This window comes from Pseudopipra pipra, chromosome 1 (assembly GCF_036250125.1).
Source record: "Pseudopipra pipra isolate bDixPip1 chromosome 1, bDixPip1.hap1, whole genome shotgun sequence".
Lineage (NCBI taxonomy): Eukaryota > Metazoa > Chordata > Aves > Passeriformes > Pipridae > Pseudopipra > Pseudopipra pipra.
The window spans coordinates 33,911,175-33,931,768 of record NC_087549.1 but is presented as its reverse complement, the minus strand read 5'-3'; the positions used below and the strand labels follow the sequence as shown (position 1 = coordinate 33,931,768).

The 20,594-nt window shown below is 38.3% G+C and overlaps 1 protein-coding gene across 13 annotated transcripts in view; it reads left to right on the top strand.

Moving 5' to 3' along the window:
- The window catches only part of SULF1 (sulfatase 1), a 180,357-nt gene that overhangs the window by 137,720 nt on the left and 22,043 nt on the right, over nucleotides 1-20,594 (top strand). For all 13 annotated transcript variants that reach the window (XM_064651280.1, XM_064651279.1, XM_064651277.1 and 10 more), the window contains 5 exons: nucleotides 9,293-9,443; nucleotides 10,445-10,620; nucleotides 11,185-11,313; nucleotides 11,576-11,632; nucleotides 12,620-12,749. In XM_064651280.1, the coding sequence (XP_064507350.1) occupies nucleotides 9,293-9,443; nucleotides 10,445-10,620; nucleotides 11,185-11,313; nucleotides 11,576-11,632; nucleotides 12,620-12,749 (643 nt within the window). The remainder of the gene's footprint in view (nucleotides 1-9,292; nucleotides 9,444-10,444; nucleotides 10,621-11,184; nucleotides 11,314-11,575; nucleotides 11,633-12,619; nucleotides 12,750-20,594) is intronic.

Sequence of the window (20,594 nt, the reverse complement as noted above, 5' to 3'; positions counted from 1 at the left end):
ATGGGTTTGTAGACTGGTCTTTCCATTTGTTCTTAAACAATGTCTTTGCACATCAAACCCTACCTTAATAAAATATTACAGCTGGATTGTACATTGATTTGGTGTCTCTAAATGAGGATAAATCAGCTTCATAAGACAGTTGGAAAGCTTCTTGATCTGCAAATTGCTTTTTGGGCACCCTGCAGTAGCTAATTCCCAAGGATGTTTTTTTTAGTTATATTAACTTCTTTAAAATTGCAATGTAGCAGTTACTGCATAAACTGCATATATAAACTGATCACTAGTTGGGGCCAGAAAGAGATTTGCTGTTCATCGCATATGGTTAAATATTTGTTAGTTGGTATTTTTTTATCCTCTTACTGGGTGATACTTTCTAGATACACCACTTTCCCTGACCTCATAATCTTGTGTTCTCAATGATTACACATTCCTGAGATTAGACTTTGCAAGTAATGCAAATCAGTCAGCCATGTTTTGTAGTTATTTAGATATTCAGAATAATTTCTACCTGTATAGAGAACTAATGAAATTGAGATATTAGTTTGCAAATAATAGACATGAACACATAAAACCTGTAATATTGGGTTGTATGAAAGAACTTTTTAAGTCAGTATCCTAAATTACATGCTCCAGCAGAAAGCAGCAGGGAATGCTTAGGGGGAAAAAAAACCCCACAAACTTTTTCCTCTGTTTTTCCAGCTTCTGAAAATCATCACTTTAGATGAAGCATCTAGATCAATGTGCCCCATTCTCTTTGCATTGGACTGATCTCTTTTTCAGCTCTGATGGCAACCCCACCATCTTGTGGCAGCAAGTTCCATGGTGTCACTCCCTACACTGAGGACAAAGGTCTGCCTTTTCTTTCCTTCTAAACCTGGAGCTTGGTTATGCCACCTGTGTCTTTTACTTCCCATCCTGTGAAGAATAATGAATAGCCACTACATCAAATTTAATGGATCTCTCACATGTCTCCTTTCAATTGCCACTTTTCATAGCAAGAGAGTTATTTCTACTTGTTCTCACCCCGTTCAACAGATTGCTTCCCATTTAGTGGCACAGACTGCCTGGCCTCAGGCAAGCCATCCTGTCTGCTGAGGGACTATCCATCATACAGGAGGGTAGGATTCAAACTGTTTCCGCTCAGCTGTGGGGACCAGGTCTGGAAGAAAAGCACTGGAATCATTGAATCTCCCCCTACATCTCCCCAGGCCAAAGTAACTCATTTTAGGCTCCTTGCTCACTGTCGTCTGAAAAGTGCTTGTAGGAACTTGCTTTGGTTTATCGTGCTTTTGACACTTTCTACTGCTTGGTGTTTTCAGCCTACTTGTTTTCTAGTTTGTGCTGCTAGACCAAATGGATTTAGTTAGTCTCCAAATTTTTAACTACCTCTCCACCTTATACAGGTTGCATGTTACCTCCAAAGACCAAGAGAAGATCCTAGTTATCTGTTCGAGGCTTAGTTTCATTTAAGTACTTGAGTGTAAATTAATTTTTGTTTGTGTAGACTCCTGGGGTCTAAATATCTTGCTTTGCTAGGCTACTTGTGAGAGCACTCGGCTGTGCTGCTTCTTTTCTTCTGGTGTTGTTAATTTCTTGGCAACCTTCTTGCAAAGATTTTTTGCTCTATTGACCTCAAGAGATCCTTCTTGCTGCGTTGTTTTGTGTTTCTTATTGCACTGACTGACTGCATGTGTTAAGTTCAGTCTGCAGACTAAGAAATGAGACAAAATGAAGATAAACTGCCAATTTGGGTGGCTGAAGATTCCAAACAACTGATTCCTCTACCAAAAATATTATGTTCTAGCAACATGCTCTAAAAGATATAAGTAGTTCAGTTCTTACAGAAATATTTGGTGCTCCATGTGAAAACAGCACAAGAACAATAAAATCCCTCCTGCCAAGATTTGTGTAATTTGAACATTTAACCCTTAGGTTTTCTTCCTTGGTGGTCAAGCACCATTTGAATCCCTTTCTTTCTGACCTTGGGTGACAGCCATCTGACCTTGGATTTTGTTTTTAAAAATGTAGTTGCTGTATCATGTTACTGTAACGCCTACCTCCAACAAAGAAGGGAAACCAGGTCAAAAGCTGCTTGCTGGCTTAACAAACTGAGATGGAAGGTTATACCTACAAACCAAGGATTAAGATAGCCTGTCAACCACATGTGAGGGGAAGTTTTGCTTAAAAGAACAGTAGCTGAAGCAGACCCTTAAATTATATGATGTCTCTTTGCTGGTAAAGTGCCATTTGATTGAAATTCCTCGTCTAAAAATTAAAAAACAAACAAACAAAACCACCAAAAAACCAAAACAAAACACCAACCCACAACCCAGAAGTTTGTTTAGAAGAAGTTTTCCACTGGCACATATGAAGAGGGGAGTGGCTACTCCAGCTCGGGGAGAGTTCTGCCCTCAAATGTGGGTGTCTGTTGGTCTCAGTTCCTCCCTTATCGACATGGTAAGAAGAAAATCAAATGAATACAGTAGCACAGTCCATAAGATTTATGAAAAAAAATCAGAGCCAAAAAGAAAATGAAGAATTACATACCATCATTATGTACAGTCCTGTCCTCCTCAGCACAAACAGCCTGCTGAGTGCCATGAGAAGTCTTACAAGGACAAGAACAGTAATGATGTGTACACTGTTTAATTATTAATATTAAGTGATTCCTACTAATTCTTATTAACTCCAGTTTACAATGAAACACAAACTATATCTTACCAGAAGCAGCAGTCTATTTTTTCTAAGCTTCAATTCTCCCTCTCACTCTCCCACTTCTCCTCTCCTTAAAATATGTCCTATTTCTAACAACTAAAAATATTTCTGAAGCTTTATCCTGGATGCTATGACCATAATGAGTGATATTTTCTGAAAATAAATCATACTAAGGCATGTACTCTAGCTATGCCCAGAAATCACTTCTGTGGAAGAAAATGGGACTGGAGAAGATGTACTAGATGAAAGCAATACATAGATTTTTTTACTGTGGTAATGAACATCATCTGTGGGAGAACAGAGTTGGAAATGTTGTTGTTAAATGTGAAGTTATGTTACACGACAATATCGTTCCTTCAGACAGCTAAGCAGGAAAGCTCTGACTCAAAGGGTGCTCTAATGGAAGCCTGAATTCTCAGTTATGCTCAGGGCCTCTGGCACTTTAACTTCCCTTTACCTTCCAGTGTGAACCAGTCTTAGGGGAACTGTGAATCAGACCTAAGCTGTTTATAAGCTGTGAGTAAACAAACATTAGAAGCAAAAATCTGCAGGAGGCAGGTTTACTGAAGAATGTAAAAAATGGAAATCTGAAACACTGCTGGCTGTGCTGAGTTAAAGATCCTTGGGCTGAGTTAAAGATCCTTGGGCTGGCAGGAGGACTGACAGCAAGATTTTATGACTACTTGGAAGAAATTCTATTGCCAAGATAGAGATCTTAGGAGGAACAGATAGAAATGATATCTTGGGAGAGATCAGAAACCTTCACAAGCTAATGTGAGAAAGGGTAGATGATGTGAAAGGCAGAACTTTATATTTCCATTTAAAGATCATATGATAGGTGCTGATAGACCTGGTGTGGAGGTAGTGGTGTGTCTGCAGTAGCAAAGCATGAAGAGAAATGCTCTTGCACCTCTGAATTCCCAGCAGAGTCTTAACTGTGATTTTGGGGTGTGAGGTGACTGTATCTGGAGTCCCTGAGGCCGAGTCTGAAGCCTCTGGCAGTTACAATGGTATGTCTCGTAATGTGGACATTTGACCATTAGAGTGGAATCATACATTTGCATCAGTAATAAATCTTGACATATCAATGTCTTGTGTCACTGCTGGCCTGAGGCTTGCTTGGACTCCTGACGTAGAGATAAATGATCAAAATTATCACGTGTGTCATTGCGAGTGTAGCTTGAAACAAGACTAGAAGAAATGGGGTGAAATAGAAATGTAAGTAAGATTCTAGTTGCACAATGAGGTTCTGCAGCAGCAACAAATAATGTTTCTTAAAATAGAAAGGTTTTATATTTAACAGGTAACAACTTTTTTACTTCTTTGTTCTGAAATATAGCAGTTGTGTTACACTTCAGAGTGAAACTTTCATACCTCACATCCCTAGATCTATAAATGTCACTGGGTTTAAAGATTTCCCTTTTAAAAGGCAGCAAAAGCAGACCCAGTAGGGTGAAATTCAACTTCACATTAGTACAGACCATGGCACTGGTCATGTTGGGGCTTTTTTACTTTTAATTTTGCCCAGAATCTGGGCTTCCTGCTTTCCAAGAACAGTGTCTAAACCTGGAAGTCTGCTTTTCCTGGAAACAAAGAATTTGCTTCCTTCTTTTATTTACATTTTTTTCTGAAGAAACATGACCACTTATGCCATGTTTGCTAATCATATTTCAAAGAATAATAGAGGTGTTAATTCTGTACAGAAAGTATTAATTTTTTTCAATCAGTTTTACTGTAGGTATTACTTTAAAATGTTGTTGACTTTTATTTTTATGAAATGAAAATGTTCCTGGGTCACCTAAGTACTGTATTATTTTCATTAATGGGAGGAATCCCAATCCAAACAGATTAGCCAAACACTTTGGGGATTAAAACCCCTGAGAACTCTATGGAATTATTAAAACCAATATCTTTTAGGCAGTATTTTTGTGAACATAATTTTCTTTTGTTGAATAGAAACAGAAGAGAATCAGGAGGTTGTAAATAGGGAAAAACATAGATTTTTACTGTGAGCAATTGAACAAATGTTTGTAAATATATTTATTTCTTTCCACATTAACCCATCTGTTAGAGACTTGTATATATTTAGATCAATTTTTTGGAAAGCAAACTAATTTAAAGTTGTACTGAATTCTGGAAGCTCTTAAAGCATGCTATACTCTGTTTTATTTCTTTTCCACATAGATACCACAACTGGCTAAACAGCAATAGTCAAGTTGAATCTCCCATTATTTTCTTAAACTTATTTTCTTAAATATCTTTTAATTATATTTTTATATATTACATATTTATGTTATTTATTTATATAATATTTTGCAAAAAGGCTATATTCCATTTATTTCATTGAATATCACAATTCAGTTCAGTTACTAGTAGAAGATAGTGAAATTCATTTCTGAATTATTTGCTGCTTGGGAACCTCATTTTAATAGATCCTCAAGTACAAACATCCATTGTTTTAGGTTGTTGGGTTTGGATTTTTTATTTCTTGTCGAACTTAAAAGTTATTGTGGTACCTTAAAAGCCAAATAAGATGCATTCTTTATTTTGAAGTTCAATTTTAAATATATAAATATAACAAATATGTTGTCAGTAAGAGTTACTGAGGCCTTTTGACCACAAGGTGACTGCTAATACAACTCCTTTTCTCTCAACATAACTATAAGTACCTATTGGAACTGATGCTTACAGATAAAGAAATGATAGATTTTGTGGTGAATCTTCCTTTAAAGAGAAAAGTGCACTAGTGCTTAAAGATATTTACTCCTTCCGTAGCCTATAGAACATTTAATTATCACCTTAGATGTTTCTGTAAATTTATTTACACAGATAGGTGAATGATTACAAAATCTCAGGGTGAATTACTGTTCTCATTATGAGGATGTGTTTGTGGGAAAGTGTCTGACCATGTTCAACATGTGTTATTGTTATGTATTTGGGTTTTTTTGTTAGTTAAACTGGGGGTATCGGTTCAAAATGTTTTGAATCTGGCATCTTCCGGTGTCCTGCCCAGTGCCAGAAGACATCTGTCATGAAGTACCAAGAAGTCTCTGTGTATTAAGTTCTGCATAGAATGTGTTGGACAAATGTAAGTGGGCAATTGAGCAATGTAGATTTGCCCAGGTTAGTATGTTCTACAAGAATGACAAATACTACAGTAGCTCCTTGCCAGACTTAGAGGCCATGGACAACCTGAAGATAGTGGGCTACCTGACACTGTCTGCTGATCATGAGTCAACTAATGTGCTCTGCAGAAGATAGCCTTTGTGACTGAGGCAATAGAAGAAGGTACATACCTTTAACTTTATACTCCCAGTGCAAAGAGGAATCAAGGAAATATAGATGTCAGGGTTACCTTATGGAAGTACTTGTCAATACTGAGCAAAGTCGTTCCCAAAAATGGAAGAATAGAAACAGTGATTGTACTATGATGACTTTCAAGGGCTTATAACAGCTAAACATTTAGCCGATATCTCCAGCTGCTTCAAAAAAAAAATGTTGTGTTAAACAATTATCACTGACAGGGGAGAGGTCTATTTACATGGAAAACTTTTCAGAAATCAGCAATATTCTCCCCAGGATTCACCTCTGTAGTGTTTGTTTGATTGTTTTACACCAAAAAAAGGTAGATAGATCTGAGGGCAATGTCAGGTCTTGTGGCTGGAAACCAGTGCCATTCTGGTGGATTTCTGAAAGGCCCAATAAACAGGGGTACACAGGGGACACAGAAAAGCTGTGGGGTGTTGGAATTCATTTCTGTCTCTTCCCTAGTACTCTTTTTCTGACACTTTGGACCCCTGTTTCACATTTATCCATCAGCCAGTGACACTGGATGTTTCACAGAAGGTCCCATTCCCTGAGCTGTCTGGGAGGAAAATTCTGCTCACTCTCTGCCTGCTGCATTTCTCACCCAGAAAATTCAAAATGCATTTGGAAAGTGTCTGTGAAAGGTTTTAACTGCCCTGCTAAATCCTTGAGTGCTGCTTTTAAAGATTATCCATTATGTGGAGGAGGCTTCTCACAATGGCCTGGGAACATGAGACCTGAGCCTGCTTCAGCAGCTGGCTCTCCTTCCTGGCACAGCAGCAGGCTGTCATGGTGCTGCCGGCTGAGCATAGCTCACAGCCACCTCATCCCTCTGTGGCAGTGGCACTCAGGACTCCACTGAAAAAAGTAGGGTTTTACTAGAAAATGCTGATTAATCAAAACTGAGCTCTTTCATGGGAAAACGTCTCATTTGACAAACTTCCAAAAAGCAGAGGAAAGTTTGCACTGGAAGTATCCTCTTCTGTCAGTGTGCCTGATAACTGATAGGTGACCAAAACTCCTAAGATTTGCTTCTTCAAGGTCTGGGGCTCATCAGTCCCTCTGCTAGGACTGCTGGCTAGCCAACAACACAAGGGCTGTGCTCCTGGGATAAATTTTATTAATTTTGTGGCAGTATTCATTTTAAAAATCAGACTTCAACCATGGGAAATTACAAAAACTTTGACCTTTCAACATGAAATAAAAGAATTCCCAGCAGAAAAGGAATTCTAGTTTATGCTTGTCTTTGCCAAGTAGGGAACCAACCTTTTCATACTTCTTAATCTCTACCGAAGATTGAAAAATCCTGTGATACTGTTGTCTCACTTCTCTTTTTCTTGAGGCTAATGGTTAAGTAGATTAGTCAAAACTAGATGTGTGTACTAGAGGCATACTTCTCAAATTCTCAAAAAATGGTCTCCACTTAAAATGTGGACTTCATTAATTTATTGCAGTTGACTACAAGTCTATTATGTTATCCTTTCAGCTGATCTTTATCCTTGGATTATATAGTTATAGATTATCATACGATATCTGATACAGTAAAATCAACTGCTTCCACTATTCTGTGATCACATACGACCATGTTAAGAAATGCAAAGGACTGGTCAAAGGTGTGACTTAAGTTGAATCAGTATACACTGTTGATATGGTTCAGTGCAACCTCTGAAGAAAAGACAACTACACATAAATATTTCAATGGAGAAAATGTACCTTAACTCACGTTATAATTTTCAGTATCTAAACAGTAAATTAATATTTAATTACATTTTTATTATAAACTGAAAAGAGAATCACAAGAATCAAATTAACCTAATAACACAACAGCATTTTTTTCACTTTCTATTTATGTCTATTTTTCAAATGTAATGCTGCAACTCATGTATTACGTACTGCAGTGTATTAGAAACAGGAAAAAAATAACAGCCAAAGAACTTAATCAAAATGACAAAGCCTAGATTCCTTCTTCCTGGAGAAGGAAACTAGTCATACATAGGTGAAAACATTATGGGACATGGCTTTTGTTTGATTTCACTTCACCTTTATATCTAGCATGTATGCTAGGTATTAAAACTGGATCGATGGAGAGCTTTCGTAACCTACTTGTCTGTACAGCAAATTTGCTTGACATATTTTTTGCGGTACCTTTTCTTCCAAGGAGGTGTATCTGTGAACATATTCTTGTTTCTTATATGTTATCCTTCAAAAATTCACTGGCTATGGATAGAACACTGCTCTTAAATCTTTCCTTCAATGTTTGTGCAAACTCCAAAAGCATCATTCTTTGCTTTGGATAGGACTCTATGCCCTTACTTATTCTTAGTACTAGTATCAATAGCAGTGTTATCTCAATATTGTTGTCATAGTTCATGTTATGCTGGTAATGCAGTGTGCTTTACATTCACATTGAAAAAACAGTACCTTAACAGAATTTAAGGTATGAATAACTGTTATTTTGGTATGGGTGGGATTTACATGTCTACCACATCACCAGGCATCACCAGGACATAGTTTAGATGAGGGCTAAGGGCAAGTAATGGAGACTGAACATGGATCTGGAGGAACAACATTGGCTGCATCACTTTCTCAGCTCTCTCATTCAAGGCCACCACATGGTCTCCTGTCAGGACCCTACACCCAGGAACTCAGTCCTGGAGGGATTGCACTCAGGCTCATGGTAATGTCTGCACTCACCTCTGGTCATGGGAAGGGAAAAAGTCAGTGTTTTCACTCTTTGGGGCATCTTGAAAACTCATAACACTGGTGGTGTTCTTGGTACTGACTACTAAATTTCTCTATCCCACTGAGATATCCCACTTTCTTTGAGTTTTGTTTAAAGGTAATTTTCCTACTGGATGCATCAGGGCAGCTTACCTTAATATTAAAGGGAAGCATTTATCTTTGATCTCTGACTTTCTTAGTTTTTCTGCTTATCTTTGTGGGATGCATCATTCAGATAAAGTCTTTTTAATGATTACAGATTTGTTGAGTAACACATTTTGGCATATCTCAAATATTAACATGGAGCTTGTAATGATCTTTGAGTCTGAAAGAAAGCTCAGAAAGCAAGTGGTTAAAAAATTTTGAGAAAGTGATGCATGAACCAATGAAGCTTGGAAGCCACTGAAGTGATGTTTGTTGGTATTTGTCAAATATCACATGGAATTTGTAACTTAACTGCTTGTTGGCTATTTCTGTGCTAGAGGAGTTCCCACCTTCCTCTGATGCCTGTAATGCTGCACAACTTTTCAGATCCGTTCTTTTCCTCCAGCACTCCCAGCTATAACTATGCACCAAACATGGATAAGCACTGGATTATGCAGTACACGGGGCCCATGCTGCCCATCCACATGGAGTTTACAAATGTCTTGCAGCGCAAAAGACTTCAGACCCTGATGTCAGTTGACGACTCTATGGAAAGAGTGAGTTCAAGAAACTACTCTGAATACAATCTTATTAGTCAGTAACTAAATTCATTCATTCATTCTTTACCTTCACCAACCACATTCCAGGGAAAGTCATTGTTCCATGAGGAATTACTCCACTTATCCCCAGCAGAAATGAGTTCTGGTTCTCTGCAATATAATGCCGAGCTCCTAACTTCCTTTTTTAATTGCTGGGTCAATAAACTGATGATTTTTTTAGAGGGAAAAATCACTGGGCCTAATATAGAGCCTGGTATTAACAGAAGATGCATCACCTGTGTGTACACATGGATAGACACAGGTGCCCAGATGACAACTTCTATTCATTTCACACACTCCCTTCAAAGTTTGTCCTTCAGCTGAAATCTGGGAACTGGCAAATCACAGGAACTCAGGTGTCAGTCTACTGGTGTTTGCAGAAGTTAGGCAATGCAGTGTACAGCTAATTATAGGTAACATGATACATGAACTATTAGGTGTACTTTGTATGACTTTTTGTTCCAAAATCAAGCACCATGACCAAAGATCTTCCCCTAGAGAGATTTCTTTAAACTTTAATAAAAATTTACAGCCTTTTCCCAAGCCCACAAGTGTAAGGAATGAGAAAGTTGTAGACTAACACAGTAAATCAAATCTGAGTACCTTTTCCCCTAAAGCTGTAGCAGACTTTTTTCACAAGCTCTGAGTACACAATGAATTTTGGACATACTAACGCTACTACGCCATTATTACTGTATTTTTTTCTATTCTAATTTTCTGGATCTGTTTAATTGTCCCCTGTGTCAAATGTGAAATTGAACTTGTAAGTTGATTTTTTTAACAGCACAGTAAAGACAAGATGTAAAAATGCCCATCCTGAAAACATCTGTGTAAACAACCTCATTGATGCCATGTTTGGTTCTGTATATTTAAGGCTTATAAATGATGGTTATACATGATTATACACAAAACATGTTTTGCTACACTTTACTCAGAGTTCTTTCTGTGCTGTGTTGCAGTTACACCAAATGCTTGCAGAGATGGGAGAACTGGAGAACACCTACATTATTTACACTGCTGACCATGGTTACCATATCGGGCAGTTTGGACTGGTCAAGGGGAAGTCAATGCCGTATGACTTTGATATTCGAGTTCCTTTCTTTATTCGTGGCCCAAGTGTAGAGCCGGGATCAGTGTACGTTCTCTTGTGTCTCTAGCACAGCTGTTGAGCCTGATGTAAAATGTTTCATAGAGCATGTAATTATCATTCTGCCCAACTTAATTTCATAAAGGATGCCCTATTATCGTAAAGCAATGAGTCTCATAAAGAGGCAGGTCTTTCACTTTGCATATTATGAATAAGTTATAAAGGAGGTGAGAAAATTGTGTAATGCATAGTCATGTAGTGTTAGACTCTGGGTTTTGCTTTTAAAAACTATGTGTTCATCTTTACTGCTCACCCTGTGGTTTATCAGAATGAATGGCATCATGCCCTCATTGTCAATGAGATAAGAGCAGTGTGACTGCTGCACCTCCTTGTTTTACTGTGCTAAGCTTTTTCTTTGTGATGACAGTCTGCAGTACTGGCCAATCATTCTGAGTTGTAGACTTCAAAGGAGGTTTTCTAAACTTAGCACTTGTGTAGAGCTTTACATCTTCAAAGTCCTGATAAACATTAATTACCATTCTATTTCCAAGAGAATGTGAAGACTTACATATCAAACACATGACAACTTTGACTGTTTCTGTTGATTTGCAGAGTGCCTCAGATAGTTCTGAATATTGATCTTGCTCCAACAATTCTGGATATAGCAGGACTTGACACACCTCCAGATATGGATGGCAAATCTGTCCTAAAGCTTCTAGACTTGGAGAGACCAGGAAACAGGTGGGCCCCAACATTGTTTTTAGCCAGTTCAGAAGCAAACACCTAAGTAAATCAAAAACTGAGTGGAAAAAGGGACTCTGTGAAAATGAGCTGTGTCATGGCAACGACCACAGCTTTTCCATTCAAAGAGTCTCTTAAATAGCACGTCTATAAAATGGCAGGTGTATATATAAGTGGAGAGTTGTTTTTTCAAAAATAATTTGTTAACACTAGCAGTGCTATACCTAAGTGCCAGCAGTAAATATTATTATTTTACTTTCAGGTTTCGAACGAACAAGAAGAACAAAATTTGGCGTGACACATTTCTGGTGGAAAGAGGGTAATTGTTAGGGGTGAGAGAGTTTTGGGAGAGCATGCCTGCTGGGAACACTCTCTTGTACATGCTTTCCTTTCTGGTCTCTCCTCTTTCTTTTTATGGTCAGAGAAGTAGTAAATTTTGCAAGCAAACTGACAGGCCTGACTTGTTTCCTGGTTTCCCACCGCTGCCTTTGGAAGGTGCTGTGCTTCCAAATCCCTACCTTGGAAGAAATTTGAAAGCATGCTTTTCTGACAACTCTCCTAGCCTCTTTCCTTAACATTGTGCTCATGCCCACTTATGCCATCATCTGATTTATTTTCTTACCAAATCTCTGTTTCAAATCCAGCTGTGCAGAATCCTCTTATCCATTGATTTTGTATTTTCCATCATAGGCTGGAAGCATTCCTCATTTTTGTTGCAGCTAAGAAAAGAGTTATGTTTAAATGAGATTTGTGACTATAACTGCTCCTCTTTTCACTGATACCTCCTTAGATCCTCTCACCTTGCCAGTTGTTGTGAAAATTTTCTCTGGGTAAAATTTTACAGCAATTATCTTTTGGCACTTTATGACTTTACAGATTGTGGAAATCTTGTGTGATGTATTACGAAACAGTGCATATAAGACACATTGTAATATATAAGGTACAGCCAAGCTAGTGCTGAGTATGGAAGTCCTATTGTGTCTTCAGCTGAGTTTTTCAACCAGGCGAGTACTGCTTCAGAGGGTTTTGCCTTGTGAAAGAAACCACACTGATGTATGAATGGTGATGAACTGTACCAGTTTGACATATTTTAGCAACCCTTGTTTCTCTTTGGGCAATTTTCGGCCAATCACCTGAGCCTTTTTTTCAGTACCTGACCTTCATCAAAGGTCAATAACAGAAATGTGGGGATTTTTTCCCCGAGAAGACAGTAAACCTTCAAGTAGCTTTGCTTTTCAAGTTACATTCATCCTCTTAAGAGTTTAGAAGAATGTATCTAAAATGTTCAACTTTATCTTTTTGTAAGCAAATTTCTACGCAAGAAGGAGGAATCCAGCAAAAACACTCAGCAATCTAATCAACTACCAAAATATGAGAGAGTAAAAGAATTATGCCAACAAGCAAGATACCAGACAGCCTGTGAACAACCAGGACAGGTAAGCAACAAGTAAATGCGGTCTTCCAAGAGCCATAAGGAAATATGTACACTACAGATCAAAAGAATTTGAAGAATATGGCATTTGAAAGATAACTAAAAGATCATTGTTGTGAATATCTCTAGCAAAAAAAAGACCAAACAAACCAAAAAACCCAGACACAATGGTTGCTCTAAGCAGTGATCCTGTTTAAGGTATTGAAGGACTGACCCTTAGTTCACTGTCTTAGTATAGGTCTTATGGTAGAACTCACATGCTCAAACATAACATGAAATGACTGCTTTTTCTTTGATTCAGTGTCTTGCTAAATATGTAAGATTATTCAGTGATAATTATGAGTAAGGGAAAGAAGCTTTTTGAGCAGTGAAAGCTTGTACTTCCTGGGCTAGTTCAGAATTACTGAAGCAAGCTGGTTAGTCTGAAGGTTACAAGTGATTTCATGTTTGTTTTTTTATTGAAACACCTTTAATAGAGGGGTCCCCTGGCTCAGAAATGCAGTGATTCAGGCAGTGATACTGCCTCAAAGGATTCAGGCAGTGATACCCATATCCAAGCATTACTTTTTCTTCTTGTAGCCCTTATTATTTCAGTATAATGCCTGACTCTGATACAAAGGCCTTATTGCCTGATCATAAAACCAGAAGTTACTGCACCCGTGACTACTATGCTTACACCTTAAGCTCTGTAGTGCGTATACAGAGAGAGAGCTAAATTAAGAAACAGTGAGTCTGACTCCAAATTCTCTTCAATACATTTTGAATTAATGCTATACCTATGGTAACATATAGAGATTAATTTACTGGGTAGATATGTAAGGGATCTGTATGCCTTCTCATTGACACCCCCTCCAACCATGCTGGGGCACATGCTGGGGGCCCCAGGCAGTGGCTTGTGCCTGCCTTGCTGTCCTCCTTCTCCATCCCCATCCCCACACACCTTCCCAGAGAAGTGTGAGGTGATTTCTCCCAGGCAGGCACTTGCACTTTTCCCTCAGATGTTTGCTCAGACCACTGCAGCCAGGCATAGACCTGGCGCTGAAATATCGGTAGACTGTTTGGAAGGAGGGCATAAAGCCTTCACTGTGCTCTGCTCCCCTCCGCAGCCACCCATGGTGCTTTGCCCAGAGCAGGTAGAGCTCAGCACAGCAAACTGGAGGGCTGAGAGAAATGCTCCGTCCCTACCTTCCCCCTTCTCGTTCATTAAAGTGTTACAGTAAGTCTTGGTTAATCAGATTGGACTGGATTAGTGTTTTGGCTGGCACATCCTTGGTCAGGTCCTCTGTCACAGCTCTCACCTCACACATGCTGCTTAAATGCAGGCACTTTTGAAGGGATATACACAATAACACCATCTCACCCAAGGGCAAAGTTCTCAGAAGTTCAGGCACTGCCATTGTAAACAGAGGTTAAATTTGAAAATCTGAACATTTTATAAAAACTAAAGGAGATCAATGAAGTCATTTAGACTGTTAGACGCTAAAATGTTTAGTTTTAAAGTACCAAAATATTTTCTTTGCAATTATTCCTTATATTTATTACCTCTCCATAATCCAGGTTTGGAATAACTTTACTTTTCCACATGTGAAGAGAAAAGGTTAAGTGTCCTGACCAGATATCACTGCAGGAAACACTGCTCACAGCCCTGTTCTCAGCCCAGGGCAGTAGACCATCCCATATTTGTGAATCCCATTTGATCAAAGGGTGAAGGAAGAAGGGCTTGAGTCATCAAGGAGGTTATGAGAGCGATAGTGCTTAATAGCAGGTCTCGCACCTACAAACTCCCATGAAGGTCTTTTAAATGCAGAAGATATGTTGGATCCACAGAGCCCAGCAGCCATCCCTCATGACCTCTTTAAGACCAATTTAAGACCTAGGCGTTGGAGTGTATAAACTATTTTTCTTAAACAAATAGATAAAACTTGTCCCTGGTACTTCTAATATCCTGAAGGCTTTCTCCAGTGATGTTGAAGTTAAACGCGCCTACTGAAACCTTTCATCAGACAGAGCGCCACAAAGGGTGGTAGCGCATCCTCTGGGCTCGTTCAGGCCCTGGTGCACAGACGCACTCTTCCCACCCCATTTGCCCTCACACCAGCCTTGAGAAGAGAGGGCAGTTTCTCTGTCAGGGATGGATTACATGAGGTGCTCACAGGGAAGTCAACATAGTCAAAATAGTCAACATAGTAAGGGCGTACAACACTGAGATAACATGAGCTTCAGTGAGGCATTGCAATGTGAAATAAGTGTCTGTAGGATTTTTTCCATGTAGAAAAGGTCTTCAAAAAATCAAAAGTTAATAGATCAAATAATTTTACTTTAGTACAGATGGGTTCCAGTGTGCACTTACGAGATTCCTCCAGCAGATTTGCCTTAGTCATTTTGCACCTCTTGGAAAAGAGAAAGAGGAAATATTGTTATGTGGGACTTAACTTTGTTTTATCTTTTGAGATTATTATATTTAATTTCAATTACATAGGTGCATATATAGAAAAATATCATTCTAATTACTATGGTTTATAATACTTCCTACGTTTACTCTAATCAATTGCAGTTAATGTCTGTTAAATTAAGATTGCCTTCACAGAATGAGTGATTGCTGCCAGATTTTTAAATAATGAAATTACTGGTCAGTGGGAAATTGCTGCTAAATGTCTGAAACTAAGAATAACCATTTGGGGAATTAATACACCAATGTACTGTCTAGTACATTTAGAGCTTCTTCTTAACTTAAATTTACTTAAGTCAATAGTTAGTTTATTTGAAGTGGAGAACACGAGGAAGTTGAAAAAGAAAAAATTTAGTTTTTCCTGTATAAAAACAAGGTGTGATCCTGAGACCTGCTAGTTCCAAAATCTCCAAGGATGTGGTACTCAGGATAACAGCTTCAGCTTATTTTCTATTTAAAAAAAAAAAAACAAAAAACAAAAAACAAAAAACAAAAAACAAAAAAAAAAAAAAAAAAAAAAAAAAAAAAAAAAAAAAAACCTGGCATAGTAAAGATAATTTTTTCAATTTTTCAATGTCCAATGTCTATCTGAAAGTAGATAAAATATGAGGCGAAGAAAGAGAAAATGTTGAACATCTGTATCATATAAACTACTTTCACCTTGGTTTTTTTAATGTATTTAACTATTTTAGCACCACTGACAGATTGCAGTACTTTCAACGTAGAGCACTGTCCCCTTCTTATTTTTTTCATAATCCCCTTTACTGGAGGACAGTTTCCAAAAGTTCAGTCATCTCCTTGAGAACACATCAGAAATGAGATGCGCATTGGATACACTTTTTGAGTTATGTTCAGGCAGTCATTAACTTGGGTCAGCAGTGAGCCCTCGCCAAGAAGAGGAGCATGCCTGCTGAGCTGCACTAGCAAGAGTACTGCTAACAGGTCATGGGAAGTGAGCACTTGCCTCTCCTTGGTGCCTGTGAGCTGCAGCTGGAGTGCTGCATTCGGTGTGGGACCTCCATGAGCAGTGGGACTTTAGTAAGCTGGAGCAAGTCCAGTGGAGGACTCCTGAGATGGTGAGGAAATACTAAGGGGGGGGGAGCAGAAGGCAAAGGGGAAATCTAGTTGTTTTCTTCGACTAACTAATGGCTAACTAGAGAGAAGACAGACCCAGGCACTTCTTGGAGGTGCACAGCAAAATGGTCATCAGCAAGAGACAAGTTGCAGCAAGGGGAAGCCTAACTAAATGCATGGGAAAAAAAGTGCTACCATAAGCATAATTAAGAACCAAAGCCCAAAGAGGCTGTGGGAAGTCCATCCAGAGATACTTCCAAAACCTAATAACTTTGTTACTTCTTTGAGGAGGAGAATGAACCAAATGACCTCCAGATGTTCCTTCCAACACATGCTCTCTGTTTTTTACTTACTTAGTACCTAGACTTGAAGATTTCATGTTTTCTTCTTCCTCCTCAGCTTCACAACTTGGGAAGTGCCATTAATTTTGTCCATCTTGTAAGTGAGTTATGGGTCACCTGCTCGTATCATATTTGGATATAGACTAGATTTTAGCTCCTGCCCTGACCCAGTTATTGACCTTTGCTCACCCAAAGCACAGGCAGTCCCATCACAACCAGGCCAGGTTTACTTTTCCTGCAAAGGGGCTCTCTGCTCAGCTTCAGGGCTTGGAGAAGGGTAAAAGTTTCCTTTGCAGTCCCTCCCCATCACAGAGAATGCTCAAGAAATTATGGTGGGAATGGGAGGTTTCCTTCATAGTTTATGTGCCAAATTTGTCAGCAATTTACATGCTGTAACTTACTGAGGTCACCTGATTAAGCCTAGTTTAGCAGTGGATATTGATGGGGTTTAACACTTAAATGGTTTGCAGGATATTTTTATATTTATCCTCTCAGCTTTACTGTAATAAGGTACACAGTGCAGAAATATCAATTCATCTGCAGCATTGCTATCCCTGCTATTGTTTTAAAATGGGAAACAATTAGTGTGAACTTGTAGCTAAAGCTTTGTTAGTTTTCCAATAGAGCAGAAATAATAGCATGTGAACAAATGTTTCTCTGGATTAATACGACCTTATCGTGACACAAATCTCTTCTCAGATTTCCACTGGAATAACCTGAGATGAGAATATATGTTAGTTCAGGAGGTTTAGAGGCAAGCTGCTCTTAAATCCTCTGGCAGATTATTTTTGTTGAACTGACTCCATCTTCTCACCCATGAAATTCTTCTGGATACTTAGCAAATATCAAATAAAACCATGTTAACTGTGTTTTCATTTAAACTTTTTCTTTCTCTCTTCCCTTACCTAAATGTGTAATTAAGGAGTTGAATTAATTCATAAGTGTTTTTTCTTTTTTTCTCCACCAGTCTGAGTCATAGGAATTTTCCAGAGGCATAATTTTGGCTTCTGGGATTTAACACTCTTTCCCAGATCATAGTTACCTTTTGAGGTCTTGTGACTGATAGGCTGTTTCCAGTGTGCTGGTCAATCTATTATTTGTAATCAATATCAAATCCATAGCCAAACATGCATTTTTATCCTCTTAGAAAAATCACACAAACCACAGCCTTATTCTAAAATTTTCCCAGTGGGAAAAAAAAAGAACCATCATGCCAAAATAAGGACTGTGAAGCATTGTGTTTAAAATTTCAGCTCTTAGGTTGGATGACTCAGCAACGAAACCCAGACACAGGTCTGTATGTTTTATGGGCATACATCTCCTACCATCTGCTCGGCACTACCTGCCAGTTTGTGAACAGCAAACGTCTGAAACTTGTAAAGGTCTGTGGTCTGGTGCCAGCTCCAATGAGCACTGACAATGGGCAGAACGGAAAAATGCATCGTGCTGCCCATGTTGGTATGACATGCACACCCATTTACTCAAACTGTGCTAGACAGGTATAATGTTGTAGCCACACCCTCCAAGAGCTCTTTCTTCATGCATGTCAGCTTTGGAGATGCATAATAGTGTGTTTCCTCCTGAGGAATTGTATCCCAAAACTACCCTGAGGAAGTAATGTTTTGTTTGGAGAAAATGCCTGACGGTTGTACAGTGAGACTGTAGTTAGATTAGATCTTGATGTATTTTACAGTGATTTGGGGCTTTACAGGTAGTCACTGGGGACGTGTTGCTGAATCCAAACATCAGCCCTGCAGTAAATATACAAGATTCTCCTGGCTCTAATCCAAAAAGCACGTTATGTAGTCTGTACTCTTATTTCAAATATATTCTTCACCCTTTAAAAACCTAGCATAAGAATTTGATTTTTATTATTCAGATTCATATTTATCACATTATCATATCAGTATTTAGTCAAAAGTACACCTCTTTGTCATCCTAAAAGAACACTTGCCATCAATCAGCTTACAGATAATATAATAAAGGAAATTAGAGTGGGGCTTATTAGGTGTAGTCTGTTTTGGCTCAAGTATCTATGTTCTCATAAAAAAAATATCACAGACCATACATGTGTATAGGTCAGCTTTATGACCAGCTGCAGAGTAGGAATAAAAACACATAAGCTGGTAAGAGCTGGCCAGAAGTGTCAGGTGGCTCCCAAACCACTGACAACCAGACCCCGAGCACCCACTAAAACCCAACTAAAATTATGATATGACAAATAAACATCATTCATGGATCCTCCTGATTCCAGAACAACCTCCTGATGCTTGCAGAAGGCACTGGTGATCAACCTGTTGTACCAGAGCATTGATTCAAAGCTGGTTTATCTTTGCTATCTGCCCATTGATAGCATCTTTTCTTAGTATTAATTCAGCAGAGCATCTATATACAGGCTTAAGTGGAAACATAGGTGTTTGGGACCAGTGCTTAAAAGCACGTACTTCAGTGCTTTTGTGAACAGCTCTTGTAGCTCACTTTAGACCCTGCAGAGTCATCCCTCATAGTTGAAAGAAGCATGCCTGCAACTTAGTTGCTCAAGAATTTGTAGGAATTGCCAGAAATTATGATACCCCTAGTTAACATACCACTCTGTTTATGAGTTGAAACCAAATATGAAGATAAGTTCCTTTATCTCTAAAAATAATCTTTCAAGGCATGGTATTTCATATTTCAGCCTAAATATTTCACATTTCAGCCTAAATATTTAAGTTTTTTGTTAAACAGAGGTCAGCTCTTCCCAGATTTGACAACTCTTCAAATTTAAGCAATTCTTAATCTGAAGTATTAGCTCTATTCTGGATGAAATCCAGAGATATTCCAGGAAGATCACTGGGTTCACTGGTTTCATCTCTTTCAATGCACAACTGTGTTCAGCATTTTCGCCATCATCTTGTCAGTGTTCTCTAATAAAAAGACTTTTTGGTAGAATGGCACCTTTTTTAACAGATCAATTTTTTTGAACCTTTTTTAAAGTAATTTTACATACCAAAAACATTTTGAGAGAAAACATAGTTTATGCAAGAACCATTTTTAGCACTTTTTGTAGTACTCCTCTGAGGTTCTCTTTTTGCAGAGTTTCCATTTTAAATTATGAAGTGAAATATCGTATAAACTGAGTCCTCTGCAAATTAAACGTGTATAGTACAATTTAACAGATTATTATTGGTATTACTATTTATAACTAAAAGACTAAATTTATTCTTTTCATTGGGTTCTATCTGCTTGCACTTGAGAGTGGATGCTTATTGGATAACAGCAGAAGTCTGTTGATATTGAGTTTTAACTACAGACAAGTTAATAGATTTGGTGGAGAATGCTATGGAGGTGAAATATTTTCTGTCTCAACCTAGGTGCCTACACTTCTAGAGCTGACAAAGCAGTTCATGCATTTTCTATAACTAGAGAACTGCTATAACTGTGACACTTAAAATCAATCTTGTCTATACATCAAGAATGCAAAATTGTGTAGTCTGCAAATTTCCTTGGCAATTTTCTCTTTCCTCCTTTTCTTTAGAGTGATTAATTCCTTCATTCTTTTTTTCCTCCAATTATGTCCCTGTGCATTTAACTGAATGTATTTCTAAAGTCTGTCATACATTTCTGCCTATATTACATCAATTCTTATAAGACAAACTACTTCCTTCTCTGTTGAACCACTGACCACTGCATTTTTCAGCAACACTTCTCGGGGGTAAGGTTGTATATAAATAACCATCTTTGAATATATTCATGACAGCAGACTCTGGAGCATGATTCAATAGAAGGTGGTTCAGTTATGAGAGAGAGGTACAAAACTTGGGATCTGCCCTTACAGGCAGCATCAACTCAGTTCTAAAATGAAGGAGGAGATTTTTTTCCGATAAAAATGCAGCAATTCCAATTTCCCTAAGCGAAGCTGGCAAACCATCCCTGCTAAACAGCTGCACTCATGTGCAATGTTCAAGTACTGCTGAGATGTAACAACACAGTTTGATATTTCCAG